This window comes from Fundulus heteroclitus, chromosome 4 (assembly GCF_011125445.2).
Source record: "Fundulus heteroclitus isolate FHET01 chromosome 4, MU-UCD_Fhet_4.1, whole genome shotgun sequence".
NCBI classification, from domain to species: Eukaryota; Metazoa; Chordata; class Actinopteri; order Cyprinodontiformes; family Fundulidae; genus Fundulus; species Fundulus heteroclitus.
In genome coordinates, this window is record NC_046364.1 from 34,746,235 (window position 1) to 34,762,825 (window position 16,591).

The 16,591-nt window shown below is 39.0% G+C and overlaps 1 protein-coding gene across 1 annotated transcript in view; it reads right to left on the bottom strand.

Annotated features, from left to right (window-relative positions):
- Positions 1 to 16,591, bottom strand: part of LOC105930459 (carbohydrate sulfotransferase 8) — a 218,836-nt gene that overhangs the window by 3,140 nt on the left and 199,105 nt on the right. The window contains exon 3 of the mRNA XM_012868689.3: positions 934 to 971. Coding sequence (XP_012724143.2) covers positions 934 to 971 — 38 coding nt within the window. The remainder of the gene's footprint in view (positions 1 to 933; positions 972 to 16,591) is intronic.

The following is a 16,591-nucleotide window of genomic DNA, read 5'->3' on the forward strand; positions in this document are numbered from 1 at the left end:
AAGATAATGAAATAAAATAAAAATATAAGAAAAAGCTTCCAGTGAATCTTGTTAACCTTTGGTTTTGAATAATGACTTAATTACACTTGCAAATAAAATTAAAAGTGTTATTTGTTGCCCAAATCCAACACATTTTCCAGTTTACTAATGTGGCCATCATGAACGACAAGCTGGTGCCAAATCAAAACCTGAATTTGGTGAGTTAACAGAATAAGTTCTGAGCAACAGCCAGATGTTTTACAGTCTGTGTCCTGTAACACACACCCTAAATAGATAGTAGAGTATGTTATATGCGGATTAGCTGTGATACATTAGGCAAACAGGGTTACTGTAAGCACCAGTCCTTAAGCTATTTTAATGAATTTCTTGATCTAATGTGTGCAACCAGAAATAGTACTGAAATACATTTGTGGCTATTTCAATTACTTCTATGTTAACCCGTCAGTATATGGTTCACCGTTGCAAAAATACAATAATCTCAGTATTTAGGTATTATATGAACTATTATTTTTAAAGTACAGAGCCATTTGACTATTTCTTGCATCAGCTGTTAAAGGTCCATCAACATTCTTTCCAGGGTTATTGTCTGCAACATATGCCTTTCTGTTCTTTGCAACATTGATATAAATCAGAACAAATCCTCTATGTAGATCTTGAAAACAATAACTGAAAAGACCTCCCCCCCAAAAAAAACAAAAAAGCCCCTATTGTGTGAAGAATAAAACCTAAAGGAAAGGAACCTGCCCTTGGTAAAGTGGGATTGTCTACTCAGTAAAGCGACTGCAGGGACAGTGTTGGGTCAGCCTCTCTACACAGATGTTATCAGGCTCGCTGAGAGGTACAAGGCTGACAATCACTTTTTTTTTCCTCCAACAGATAACAAGTCAAGAAGCTGTGCCACTGTGTGTTGGGAGAAACAGAGTCATTACGTACCTCTTTGGACTGCCGCAGAGAGCTTCCGTACTCCGCTCCTGGTGAGACACAAGGGGAAAAAATACATAAATGTCAGAGCTTAAGCAGAAAGCCTGCATTTTTCTACATGTGGAGGACAAGGATGAGAAGAAATGAGCTGGTTGCCGGTGTCAAGGTTTACCGAGGTTATAAAAAAAAAAATGCCAGTTTCAAAACCTCTATAATTTTCTATCATACAATTTTAACAGTTTAATATCCCTTTAGTAGGATAAAATAGCTGGAGGGGCTGTTTTTTTCCCTCTTTTGTAATATGGAGCATACGACAATGCAGTGCTCCTCCTGCCACCTATTGCTGTGCACTGCCAGTAAGCTGGCTATAATAAGTCTGATATTGTTTTCTGTCGCTTATCAAAAAAAAAAAAAAAAAATTCATGGTTTGGAAATCTTTCTGTTTTTCAAAAAACAAAAACATGGAGTAGAAAGTAGAGGCAAGTCATCCGTCATTATGTCATTATGTCCCTATTTTCCGACAAAGGTATGATATTCCGAAACATGCATTTGTGCTTGAAAACATTGAACAAGTATTAAATTTTTCAATCTTACACTTATATTTTCATTTATATTGAGTTATTGTAACTGAAATAATCAATATGTTGAAAATATTTGGCAGTAGTTGGCAAAATGCCTCTCTTTTATTTTAACTAAAATAACCAGTAAAAAATTATCATTATCATGTTTTTCAGTTGTTATATTACATTTTGGAGTATATATGCAGTGATACTGTGGTTCTTTTACTCAAGATTATCTTACTGTGAGCATCTCTCACTGGCTCATACAAAGTTGTGAGTTCATCAGTTCTAATAATTAAGTACTTCCCATCACTTTGCACGTCTACTTTTAAATCCTTAATAAAATATGACAACCTGATGATTAGAGAGGTAGATGATAACCCGCTCAATATGTTCTGTGTTAATGACCCGGCCCAACCGTGGAAGCTCGGCGCTCAACGTGGAGTCCGAAAATACCAAACACAAACCAAATAGAAAAATGGATGCGCAGAAACCAATAAATTCATAAAAAAAAGATTTAATTTGCTGAGCAGAGTGAGGAAGGAGGCAGTTTGATACATTTCTGGAGGACAGCAGGAGACCGGAGGAGATGTAGGGAGCAATTTTGTGTCTCTTTTGGGACAGGTGCGATGTGTATTGGCAGATGTGCGGCAGAAGGACAGACGATGTGTTTAGTGGTCCGTCTCCAACTGGACATCTTCTTTCCTAAGGTTCTCCCATCAGGCTGATATGTAATCAAACTGACAGCTCTGAGTGGGGCTGCATGGCTGTTGATTTGGGCGGTGTCGGTGGGGAGGGGGGGGAGTTGAAGACACCTCTGCCTGAGTGGCTTGTCACTTCCAATTTGAGGGTGGAAGTGATAGGAACCTGCATGAGGGGGGTTTAGGAGAGGGGGTCTGTTGACGCAGGCCACAAACCTCCCTTAAGTGATGAGATGTGCTCAACCCTAACTCACACTTAGACACGCCTCAGTGAGGAAGGAATAAAACATGTTGCTCCGGTTCAGTGTTGTTTTGGATTAGTATGCGCTACCGAGCTTGCTGTTGCCGTGTGGCGATGTGAGTCTTTGTCTTCTGAACGCGAAGCACAGAGAAAAGGAAGAAAAAAAGAGGGGTGGTCCGAGGCGACGGCCTTTGACATTGTCTGATCTTGTTTGGCTGCTGGTGTATTATTTAATCACCTAAACCTAATGGCAGTACATGTGGGATGTGCATCTTTGATTTCAATTTACACTGCCACACATGGAAACCATGAATATTAATAACAACAAAGATACTATTGCCAGGGAGGCACATTAGAGAGCAGTGATAGCAGCGGTCTCTTTGCGTGTCTGCTGTTAGGAACTGATGAAGCCCACTGTAGCCATGAACAGCTTTTAAAAACACATGCTTGGGTATTGATCTTGAGACCCCTATACAAGTGGTAATTGAAATTTCCACGGGATTAACTGGTTTCTGCTAAAATGTGTTGTGTCTGGGCTGTTACTGGGGCTTCCTCTTAACACTTAAGCAAAGGATAAACTTTAAACACTTAAATATTTTTTTTCTGTAGACATTCAAATCCATTTATTTAGAGCATGAATGGAACATCGATGTCTCTTTTTTTCTGGATGAACCTGCTACAACAAATTGCAGTGAAACCACATAATTTTTATGGACATCTTCAGGGTGTTAGCATTATGCTAATCAAATACTTCGCTACTCTTACTGTAAAAATTGGTAGAGATCATTTAAGTTGATTGGTTTCACAGACCTGTCGTTTATCAATAGCCACATGTTTTGAGGTCGGTACCATTCTGGATGCCTAATATTAGCCTTTATTTATACTAAAACCAGTTCGATTAGTGGTTTGGTTCATTGTCTTTTTGAAAGCCCAACTCTGTCCAAGTTTCAGCCACCTAGCTGTTGATTTGTGGCAAAGTTTGATGAATGTGGAAGTAGCCCAGCTTCATTTCACACCTAGTACCACTGGTACAGCAAAACAGAGCCCTACCATGATGCTAGCCTCGTGAGACCATCCTGATCTCGCGAGCTTTCAAGGTTTCACTCGCAGATCAGTATGGCTACTCTCCGTTAAAGAAAATTTGGAGCCGTTCACCAAACGAACGTCCAATCAGCGTTGGCTTTGAGGCGGGTTGAGGTGTGACGCAACGAGAAGCGCAACAGTTCAGTCTAAAGAACATGGCGGCTTCAGCCGATGAAACTAGCGTTAGCGTGGCTATCGAGCAAGTTTTATCGGAATTAGAGTATTTCTTTGCTGAGCTAACGAGCCTTTACCTGCAGCAGCAAGAGTAGCTTGGCTTGTTTGTGGTTGTGTTTTCGTCGTCGCTCGTAACAGAGCGACGACGAATCTGATTGGTTCATTTGGCCCGTCTATCACCAACATAGACCAATCAGCTAACCAGTATTTTCGCCCCTTCCCAAAATTACTTCAACGGAAGGTTTCCAGATGGATATGCGGAGCAAATCTATCTGGCGGAGTCAGGTAACCATGATGCTCCCACCGTCATGATTCACCATTGACACAGTGTTCTTAGGTTCGAACGCATCATTTTGATCCCTCAAAACCTGCTTTGTGTCTTAGAGCAAAATACACAGCCTGCCCCCAAAAAAGTCGCAACCAAAAAAAAAAAAAAAAGGTCACACACTAAAACATTTTGTTGGACTGCCAATAGCTTTGATTACGGCACACATTCACTGTGCCGTCGTTTCGATAGGCTACTGCAATGTCACAAGATTTATTTCCACCCAGTGTTGCATTAAGTTTTCACCAAGATCTTGCATTGAAGATGGTAGAGTATGCCCTGTGAGCAAAGCCTTCTCCAGCACATCCCAAAGATTCTCAATGGGGTTAAGGTCTGGACTCTAAGGTGGCTAATCCATGTGTGAAAATGATGTATCATGCTACCCGAACCACTCTTTCAAAATTCGAGCCCCATGAATCCTGGCATTATCATCTTGGAATAGGCACTGCCATCAGGGAAGAAAAAAATACATTGATGGAATAACCTGGTTATTCAGTATATTCTCATAGTCAGCTGACCTCATTCTTTGAGCACATATTGTTGCTGAACCTAGACCTGACCAACTGCAGCAAACCCAGATCATAGCACTGCCCCACAGGCTTGTAGAGTGGGCACTAGGCATGATGGGTGCTTCACTTCACCTGTCTCTCCTCTAACCCTGATGCGCCCATCACTCTGGAACAGGGTCAATCTGGACACATCAGACCATATGACCTTCTTCCATTGCTCCAAAGTCATATCTTTATAATTCCTAACAAATTGAAGCCTTTTTTTCCAGTTAGCCTCACTGATTAGTGATTTTCTTAAGGCTACACAGCTGTTCAGTCCCAATCCCTCAAGTTTCCTTTGCATTGTGCGTGTGGAAATGCTCTTACTTTCACTATTAAAAATAGCCCGGAGTTCTACTGAAGACGATGGGTCCCAACTATCCTTCCAGTTTTTTAACAATGCGTTGGACAATTCTTTACCCAATTTTGGTAGTTTTTGCAATCTCCCTAGATGTTTTCTCTGCTTGATACATACCGATAATTTGACCTTTCTGAAACAGACAGATATCTTTTCCACGACCATGGGATGTGTCGTTTGACAAGGTTAACTTGTTGTAACTTGTTGCTGGTTGAAACACAATCGCCCCTGCAGTAATTATCCAATGGGAGGCTCGTACCTATTTGCTTAGTTATATGAAGGTGGCGACTTTTTTTGTTTTGGCCAGGCAGTGTAGTTAGACTTAGACAACTTTATTTGTCATTTTGTATGCACAGAGTGCGTACAGAACGAAATTCCGTTGCATACAGCTTGTAAATTACAGTATAAAGTGCAGCAGTGATTGAAAGTAAACAATTGCAATGTAAACAATGCAGGAGAAAGATACAGTGTGCGATCACAGTGTACAGGTGAGTACTTTAAAAACCATTTGTATGTGCAGAATGATTGTGCAAAGGGCATTTGTGCAAGAGTGCATTTAGAAACTAAGTTCGGCAACATTTGTAATGCTAGATAGAGATGCAATGATGCAAATGTGGTGCAGAATCCAGCTTATAGTTCAGCAGTTTAACAGTCTAATGGCGACAGGAAAAAAGCTTTTGCAGAACCTGGTGGATCTGCAGCGGATGCTGCGGAATCTCTTCCCAGAAGGCAGCAGAAGTTCAAGCATTGTCTTATTTTGGCAATAAAGCACTCTTTCTGTCCATGCTGACATTTAACTCACTTAAGTGTAACACATTACACTAGTGTTCTGGCATCTTCCACTTTATGATAGGTTTGGTGTCTCTTGGATTGTTCTTGAACTTCACAATATGTTTCCTTTCATCGGAGGGTGGTAGATTGGGTCGACTAAATGAGAATTTGACACATTTGGGTATTCCAACTGAGACATTAATCCAGAAGTCACTTTTTAAAACTGTTTTTAAGAGGATAAAAACTGCTAAAATTGAGCTTTAAAGAATTTTGGCACAGTGGTGACCTCAGCTTAATAGGAAATACATGGACAATGCCTAAAAGTCAAGACTGTACATTTATTTTAAAATTCACTTAAATTGTTGTGCAATCATTCCACCCTAAAAAGAATGATTGAAATACACCATTAAAAGCTCCTAATTCATATAACATTCAAGCCCATGTGGAGTGTATGTTACCTTAGGATGATGATACTTTACTTTTCTTTATAATCTTTATTCCAAAAAGGGAACAGAGCTTAACATTATGGTCACAACTGTCCCATTTGCCAAAGAGCTGTGCTGGTAAAGTCACTTTAAAATGAACCTGACAGAGCTGGTTTTCATTTGATAAATCAAAGCTTGAAACCAGAGTGGGAAATCTCAGCTCTGAAAGACCAATTCACTCACCAGTTGGGAACCAAAATTACATTTCATGAGAGGTACATTTGTTTTATGACAGAGCATAAATGAAACAAGCAATATAACTATGTAAACTGAATTTCAGGGGGATTTGTAAATATCATTTTTTTCTCTCTGTAGTATCCACTTGGTGAGACTAATAGTTTCCGTTTGATTGCAATTTCACACTCACTCAATTCTACTCAGTATAACTATGCTATTGATTTTCACCGCTGTGCAGTGAAAGAGTAATAAATTGTTCAAAAGGGAAACTTCATAGTGAGAGAAACAGAAAATTTAGCCCTGTAAATCCACAAGCTGATGCAGATAGAACTGACATTTTGCAAATCATATCAAATTCTATCTTTTTTTAACAGAATCTTTTTGATTAATTGTCACAAGAGGCCCGTTTAAATGGATTTATTGTTGATAAATCCACCAGTCTTGATAGGTATAGAACTAAAATGATTTCTAAATCACATTGTGTCTGATGCATGAATGGGTTTTTAATTTTTCCACACAACTTTTAAAGTAAACTAATACATAGAGGAAACCCTCGAAAAGTAACTAAATGGAAAATGCTGAAACAGGACTTTCATCACAACGGTCCAAACGGGGTGATCACTACTGCCTGACTTGTTTGGGTTTGGCCGGCTTTGATGGAGGAACCTTTTTGACAGTTTGGTTAGAGTTTGGTTCAACTTTTGAGATAATGAACAGTCAGTATTCAACATTGTGATGATTTTTACTCTATTGAAATCAAACCTGAATAAGGTGATCCCTTGGATGTCTGGTATAGGAGAGTCCTAAATGTTGCTTTCATACACATATAATGACACAATAGCCTGAAAGATCTCCAACATATTATCGATTTTGAGAAGAAAAAAGAATTCAAAGCATGATTTAATGTATTGAAAGAGAAAAACCAGTGCAGCATTTCAGACAAAAAGCTGACAGTCAAACACGGTGGTGGTAGTATTATGGTCTGTTTGTGGCTGAATTGAAACATTTTAAGTCCCCTTTTAATTGAAAGGGGACTAAGAATTCTCCAGAGCATTAGACATTCCTGATGGCTATTAATACTGCCAAGGGTGGCACAACAGGTTTTTAGGTTTTAGGGGGCATTTACTTTTCACATAAAGCTTTGTTGGTTTGCATCACTTTTCCCCTTAATAAATGAAACAGTTTGGAAAATCCATTCATTAGTTCTTCCATACATTAGTTATTGCATAGAGGTTTGGAGTGATACGTACAAAAGTAATCTAGATTCACTTATCAAACTTCAGAAAAAAGCCATACGAATAATTCATAACGTTGGATTCAAAGATCATACTAATGCACTTTTCTTAAAATCTCGCATAATGAAAATCGAAGACTTAATCAGATTTAAAACTCTTGCTGTAGTGTACAAAGCAAGCCGTGATCTACTTCCCGGCAAAATACAAAAAATGTTCAACAGTAGAGAAGAGAATTATAATTTGAAAGGAGAATTTGTGTTGAGAAGATCATAGATGTGGTGTTCACACCACACCTAAAAGTCTGGGGCTCAGCCAAGCAGGAGTTGTGTTGTGGAATGGGTTAGATATAGAAATAAAAAGGAGTACCATGCTAGGACAATTTAAAAGCAGGTATAAATATGTCATCTTTAAAAAATATGCATGTATCCCAAACATTTAAATGTGATAATTTGTAACATTTTCAATAAGTACTACTAGATATCTTCTTTCTGTACAATTCCTTTCAGTATAAGACACTGTATTCATGTAACTGTGCTTTGATTTGTAATGCCTCCTTTTATAAAAAAAAACTGCATATGTTACATGACATGAATAGTGTAATTGGCAGTAGGTTCTTATAAGTTCTTGAACTTCTACCTACTGCTTTTGAGCACTACTAAAATGTGTTAACATCTCAATGTAAATCTTGCTTGTATTTTGCTCAAAGAAATTGAAAAAATAAAATATAAATTAAAAATAAATAAATAAATAGCCCCAAAAGAAGAAACCTGTTTGCTACACTTCAGCTACACAAGTGCACTTTCTTCTTTGTTGCCTCATAGTGAGTGTTTATGAATGTCACTCACTCCTCAAATGACCCCAGTATCACAGATAAGACAATTACAGTCTTTTAAATTAAAGGTCTCTAGATTTTGTGAGGGCTAAAAAAAACATGTATTTTTAAAACGTTGAATTGTTTGCTTTGTGGTGAAATACCAACAGACTTTTTAATTGTTTAAGAAACAAGCTACATGGGATTGAGATTTTTTTCTCTTTTTTTGGGATCAATTTTCACCATAGCAACAAACAGTTACAAACAGTGCCTAAACAAATCCCTTGATTATTTGCGAGCCCCATCCAGACTGTCTTAAATCACTTTCTGGAGCCACTCCTGTGCCTTAATAATAATAATAATAATAAAAAAGGTCAGATATTAAAGAAAACATTGTTTTTTTTTATCCCTTGATACTGAGAATCAATAGCTTTGCTTTTGAAGCAATCAGTGGTTACAAAAAAAAATCTATATCATAACACACATTTTCAGTTGCTTGACAACAAACAGCTGCTGTTGGTTTTGTTAGTGCTCCCAAGAGAGTATGATCCTCTGTCAGTTTGATGACGGAAGGTGATTAAAAAGCAAAATCAGCCTTTTGAGTCTTGCCCCTCTGTTGCCCTTCAAAACAACCTTGAGCGGCCACTTCTCTCGGTGAAACAAAAGCCTCTGAATATTCATGCCCAGCCCGGCATTACTGCAAGGATCCACACAAGCAAGGGGCACATCATTAGCTGATCCATTAGCGCTCGTTCCTCTCAAACATCCTTATTCGGCTCTCTCACAGACACATACATCAAACATTATTTCTTTTCCCTGCCACAGCCGCCGAGGAGGAGCAAAGGACAAAAACAATGTGAAATAATGAGCTTGTTAAGAGAAGGCTTGTGACCCCATGTGCGGGGAGAACTTGTTAAATCCCCGTTTTTAACCAGAGAGAGTCCGGGAGGGAGCTGGAAACCAGACAAGGCGTGTCTTCCTCCAGCCCACTATTCAGACTAGGCAGTCACGCTGTGCCACCATAAACCTTTCATTAGTCATTCAGCACACTGAGCAAGCCTGACCCCAACCAGCTGCACTCCCCTCTCTCCCTGCAAACCACCCACACCTGCACTCTGCAAAACCGATCCTCCTCCACTTGACTCTTTGTGGGAATACAAGGCAGCGGCGCGCTAGTGAGGTTTATCAGAGGAAAAGCGCTTGAGAGTGAAGGTATTAGGCTTTGAGCTCTGCTCCATTGATGTTTTAAGTTGTTGTGGTAAGAGATAAAACGAGGTTTTAGCTGGTGCTAAATTCCTCCAGGACTGGGCAGGAAAGAGCAGCTGCTGGGGAGGGGGAGGCGACGGGTGGGCAGGCAGAGATTTGAGATTAAAGTCATGCTTCGGGAGGCTCTCCAAAGACCATCTGAAATTTGTTTGGATTATCATCAGAGGACTGGTGTGTGAAAAAAAGGCTTGGAAGGTTTGAGACAATGTTACTGACACAGAGTAAGAGTTTGGCTCAGAATGAATTAACACGTCTTTAATTGAATCAATGACAATGAGTGGCAAATGAGCCAAAACAAGGAAACAAAGAAACCATGGCACCTTTCCAAATCAATCACATACGAATGCTGAATGAAAAGCCAACTAAAACAATTACGGGACCCGAGGATTAGAAAAAAGGGATTTGAAACATCCACTTTGCTGAATGCTGCATTTGAATTCTTGAATGCAAGTCCCTGGCCAGGAGAAGCCTGTTTATTCTAGTGCTGTGAATGCAGTAAGTAGTCTCTCTTGGTTTTGTGTTATGATAAAATAAAATCAATGGACTTAAAATAGGTAGTGATGCAGCAGTAGTCCTTGTATAGACTCAAATAATGTGTCATAGCTGATGTCATACCTGCTTCTTACAATGCTGTTGTACGCTTCAAGGTTTTTCTGCTTTTGCTGTTGAATTTGCTTTAAATGTTCAGAATTTTTCCAGAATCATGTTAAAACATAATAAAAATCTATCCTGATGTGGATTTAAATAAATAAAGGGCCACCCTAATAAATTAGAACATTGTCAAAAAGTTTAAATATTTAGCTTACTCAGTTCAAAAAACAAAATTAACATGATTTAGATACATGTAAAATTACACATTTTAGTGTATATTTCTATATTTCTCTCAGATGAAGATCCACAAATATTTTTTTAAAGAGGATTTTTTTCAACTAAAATGTTGACCTACTGAATGTATGTCCACGTACTCTAGCGGAACTGCACTCAATACTTCTCTGAGTCATTTTGTGCATAGTACTGAATCAGTGCATCATGGCGGGTAAGTGATCCATCTGTGGCCCCACTGAAGTACTAATGAAGCCCTGGTTGGTTTAAAAGTGGACTTCAGCTCATCGCCATTGTTCAGACGGATGTCTCTCATTCTCTTCCTGACCACATAAAGTGTCTTTGGAGTCTAGTTAAAATGAGGGCCACTTTTTCGTACTACATGTCTTCCTTCCACTCAACTTTCCCTTAATATTCTAGGATATGACATGGTGTCAGTAGTCAGATTCTTTAGCAATGGCTTTTTGTGGTTAACCCTCTTTGTGCAGGGTATCAAAAACTGTTTGCTTGACAACTATCAAAGCCAGTGGTCCAGCCCATGATGATTGTGTTAATATTCTTAGTTAATATAACAATGTGATAGTATCACTTTGTGAGTCTAACCACTGAAAAAAAAACTTTTATTTCAATTAAAATTTATTGAGATGCACTGCTACTGTTCTGCATCAACAAACTGAATTATAATCGACTACATGATGATGGATTATTGTCACTAATAGAAACAACAGCAACAATAAAAAAAAAACACCACATAGCATACCTTACAATGATGCTTTTATTATTTAAAGTGTTTGTTGCTGAAAATGTTTGACAGTTCTGAAGCCGAACATAAAAAAACAGATTTTGAAATTTTAAAGCTGGAGAAACTGTTAAGTGTTATATATTTTTAGTTAAAGGTATGAAACTCTATATCAAAAATGAAACATTCTTACACAATTTTTAATAGAGTTTTTTTTTTTTACTCTGATGCTCTTAATTTTTCCCCCCAAAGAGATTAACATATTTTTTTCCTCATCAGGGAGTTATAGATTGTAGTCTTAGAAATTGATTGACTTTGTCTAAATGTTTGACTGTCAATATTCATTTATCTGGAAAACAAAACGTTCATGTTTAAACAGATGTCCCTCAGTTTATTTATTCAATTATTACATATTCTTGCCATTTTTCACCAATGCGACATTTTGTACGTGATATTCCTCCTCTCAATTAGACCAAATGATTCTGCACTGTCTTATTTATTTCATCTGCAGAATGAGAGTCTCCTATTTTATGGTTAGAGCTGTTTTTCTTTTTGACTTGCAGCCCCAATGCTGCATTTCCTGCTGTTCACTAATGGAGGCTAATGAAGGTCAATAATGATGATGTCCCCTAAAAGCAGATGAATGCTGGTACTATTACAATGACTTCATAATACATTTATAAGAGCTTGAGATGATTAAAGTGAAAACCTGTTATGACGTGGGAAGGCTAACGACGCGGGTCAGATAAAAAAAAATTGTGGCTCTCCCGCTTAAACCACATCCTAAAATTCCTCTATGAACATCACAATTCATTTTGCTGCATTTCATCAAGAAGAAAGACTGGCTGTGCTGAAAAGGACTGAAAGGGGCACTGTAAATAGATATATTTACAGTCTTCATAAAGCCACATGTGGGTTCTAACCGGGCTCAGCACCACAATTCAAGGTCAGGTCTTCGGATGGTGTGTAAATCACCGGCAATGTGCTCTTTCATTAGTCGAAAGAGGGATGAAAAATACAACACTTCCTCCAACAACCTAGTGCATTACATCATTGTCCCATCCATGCACCATAAATAAGACATGGTTTGGCTCATGCTTGTCTGAGGAAGAGCAAAGGTTAAAGCATACAAAAAAATCAGTGAGATGTGAACTGAGCTCAACGGACAGCTATATGCTGTGAAATGTGGTACTGCCACGACAACTTTTCCATTATTCTAAGAGCGTTTTGATCTTAGTATTATCCCTGGATCATCACTTCTTAGTACAGGTTTAACAAAAATAAAAAAATAAAAAGTAAGTTTTAGAACAGCATGCTGTATAATAGTGTAGGAAGTAAACCTGTCAAAAGTTCATAAAGAAGGGATCATTTTGAGATTGATGTATCGATGGTATGAAACCCAATCACGCCAAGCTCCATGGTACCAGTGCACTTTAGGAAAAATATTTGGGTATTTTGATGCAGAAGGTACAGGAAGGCTGCCTCTCTTGAGTAATCACAACTGTCTGTATGTTAAAGTTCTCCAGATTTAAGCTTTTCTTTTTGTACCATCTTAACAACTCAGTTTTTTCACAGGTAACTTGTGCACTCTGGAACGGGAAAAATAATAAACTTGGAGGCATTCGAAGCGCTTATACGTGGGATCAAATAAGGCACTGATTATTGTTATGACAACTCTTTTTGACAGCAAGGTATTCTGCGAGTGGATACCACTTGGGAAACTATCAGGGTTGAGAGATGCACAGACTTCTCAGGGCAGATTTCCATGGAAACAGAGAGTCAGAGAGCTGTGCGTAGGGGTGTGGTGGGAGGCGCCTGGTTTTAACACCATGCGAAGGACAGTGAGTGGCAGCCCGCATGATGATGGATGTGTAAACAGATGCTACCTGTCAGCAGCAGGCTCAGGGTTAAGTGAATTATGTCAGCTGAGGCGAGGTGCTATAGGCTCTAATTGGAACATTTTTTTTGTTAGCGACTGCAGAACTCCTGACATGTAGGTGCAAAATACGCACTGCGGAACTAGTTTGTGAATTTACTTAATCGCAAGGCTTTTCAAAGCAAAAATGCCCTGTTGACAGTGCATTTTCGACCTTATAAATCCAAAGATGCAGTTTTTGACACATGTAATAATGAGGCATTTCCCTACCTAACAAAGTAGGTGTTATCTTTGAAAGCCGGCTGAACTGAATTCAGTACAGGAACCTATATTTTCAATTGTTCGACTTGGCTCTTTATATCATGAATGTTTGTCTTTGAATGCACATTAAATATAATGAGGTGAAAAATTATTATGACCCTCCAACCTCGCCAAAGCCTACACAGAACTTAAAATCAGTCATTTCCAGCATGCTAGAGTCATTGATCCTATACATCAGAGGTTCCCAAACTTCACGTAGCATTGCTACAAGCATTATGTGGTGGAATAGTGGTGAGACACTAAATGTTATGGACAACGAAGACAGGTTCTGTTGGACAGCCCACCTGTATGACAAGAAGTCTAACTTCTGTTTTTCTTGTTTATTTTTAAGGACACGTCTAATGGTTAGTAGGACCAACATCTTCCATCTTGATGGAAGGGATGGAGGAGGCATCTTAGAGGAACTTGTAGTGGGCCCAAAAACCCACAGAAATGACAAATTTGAGCATTGCTGGCATTCTATCCTCACTGCTTAGAAGCGCTGACAGCACTCGTATCACTGTCTCTGGATTTGCAATTAAAGCAAAATTATTTCACTGGACTTTCCAAATATTTGGAAAAGTGTTATGACATTGTTGTTCTACTGAGTTATGTATTATAAGACGGTTTTGTTCAGGTGATGAAGCACATAGAAACACTGCCCTTATCCCGACATTGCTCAAGTATGTTGATGGTTCCGCAAGTCTTCCCCTACCATTGGCATCTTTGGATGGCAGACAGGCGAAAAAGCACTTGAAGTAGCTGTAGCATTTGGAGATCATATGCTTGCTGATGGCGTCCAAGACATTTGTAATCAGAGAAAATATGTAACTATGGGGATTCATGTGACGTTCATATTAGGAACACATTTTTATCAGATGTGTTATCTAGAGTTTCCTCTGTACTTATTTCGTCTGGTGGTGGATCTGAGTAGGACATGCAATATGCACGTCTATTGTTGGGCAACACAGCAGGACAGGACAAGCAACAATGGACGCACACAAACCCACTCCTAGGAGGATCTTTGAGAGACCAATTAAGTGTATTTGGGCCTTGGGAGGAAGCCAGAGTACCCAGAGAGAACTTGTGCATGCACAGGGAAAACATGCAAAATTCATGCAAAAAAAAAACAAAAAAAAAAAAAACAAGGCTGGGATTTATGCGCAATACCTTCTTGCTGCAAGACAACACCACTAAGAACAGCTAAATAACAGTTTTTGTATTTTAGCTTTCTTCTTTTACTGTGACAATACGTCATCCCAAAGTATTATTTTATGGCATTATGGAGTTCAAAACATAGAGAGGACGCACCCAGTCTAGTCCTCCTATAAGATTTTATTTTCCTTCTTTTCCTTGAATTTCTCAGAGAACAGACTATACTGGCCGCTAACAACCAAAAGATGCCTCACACTAACCAGAACTGTCAGGGGCATCTTTGGTTCATCTGTAAATGAAGTACCGCACGCAGCCACAAATCTCCCTGTGATTCCCCAAAGGCGCGTGTCAGGTGATATGAAACAATTTGATTTCACTGTGAGCCCAGCAGGTTTTGGCTTGCACAGCCGTTCAGCTGATTGCTCTGCCCCGCTCATTTTCGCTCAGAATAACCTCGCTCGCCCTTACATACAGAGCACACGAAATTGCGGCAGAGTTACAGTGAACTCTGCTTGTACTTTCCTCTCCTTTCCTTCCCTCTGCTTCTATAGGACAATCATGTACAGGAGGTCATGCATCAGCAATAGCTTTATTTTCTCTATCCCCACCAAATGTCACATTCAAACAGAAATTCACAGCAAAGGGTACAGCTACCGGTTTGATAAAATTCCTGCACGTTAAGGGAATTGGAGCAATAGCTAAACATGGCCAGTGACTCAAACGTTACCCCTCAGCCCGAACATGTACATAAATAAAATGAAAACAGCTGATAAAGCATCTGGCTTTGCTCTACACAACATGTGAAGCTACTTGAAGCAAGATCAAGCAATTGAGAATTCAGTCTGCTCTAAAACTATTTACATTATTATTATTTTTTTAATCATCGCCCATGAATTACCTTTGAATTGAGAGCAACCTGGTGACTTTTACTGAACACATGTTGACTTGGACTGAAATTTCAAACAAATAAAAGGAATCCCGTTGATACTTCCCAGTCCTGTACTTCATTTTATTTTATTTTCAAAGAGCCACTCAAACCGTTGTGTACTGGCTTTGTTCAAAAGGGGATTGAATGAATTGTTTGATGACCTCTTTTATGCCTTCCCCCCTCCCCAAAAAATCTTTTTCTTTCATTTCTTGTAGATTAAAGTCAGGGCCAAATCCTTTTATCGTGACTCACTGGTACACTGGTGGCGGCTGAGGTGCTGTGATCAGATGGTGCTATGTCTTCGTTAAGCCCCGGTCCTCCCCTGTTCACCTCCATTTGCAGTGAGATTGGGAACTGAAATTGGCCCTGTCACTGTTTACTCTGGCCTCTCATTTGAGTTAGCTTCACGTACCCCCCCACCCCCCACACACACACACCCCGTGTTTTCCTGTCAGAACACTGCTGATTACAGCTGGGACTGATGAGTCCAGACATGTGAGTAAAGCACAGGGGCCGTGGCTGAATGCTAAGAGAATAGTTAGGGGATAGCTTCAACATACTGCTGCACCTGCAGCTTCTCCATTCATTTAACACCTAGAGTTCACAGTAGTGCATCACAGTCGTTGTAGAAATTCAATTCAGTTTTATTTATATGCCGCCAATTCATGACACATGTCATCTCAAGGCACTTTCCAAAGTCAAATTCAATCAAATTATACAGATTGGTCAAAATGTTTCCTATCTAAGGAAACCCTGTAGATTGCAGTAGAAAGAGGACTAACAACTCAACATTACCTCTAAAACAAATAAAATAAACATTCCTTTGTGGGTAATAGTTATGTTATTCAGTATTGTAAAATTAGTAACTCAAAAAAGATCAAAAGTAATACTTAATGTGTGATTTGATGCTGGTATTATGATCTCCTGCAGCCATTAACTTTTATCAGTTCACTTATAATTCAATAAATTAGAATATGCGTCCTGAACTTTAAGTTTCCATTAATATTCTAATGTATTGAATACAACTGTATATCACTATGCAGATAATGTATTCACATTTACTCAAGGCCTGGATGGATTTGTGTGAAACGTTAGCTGTAATTTAACAACATAAC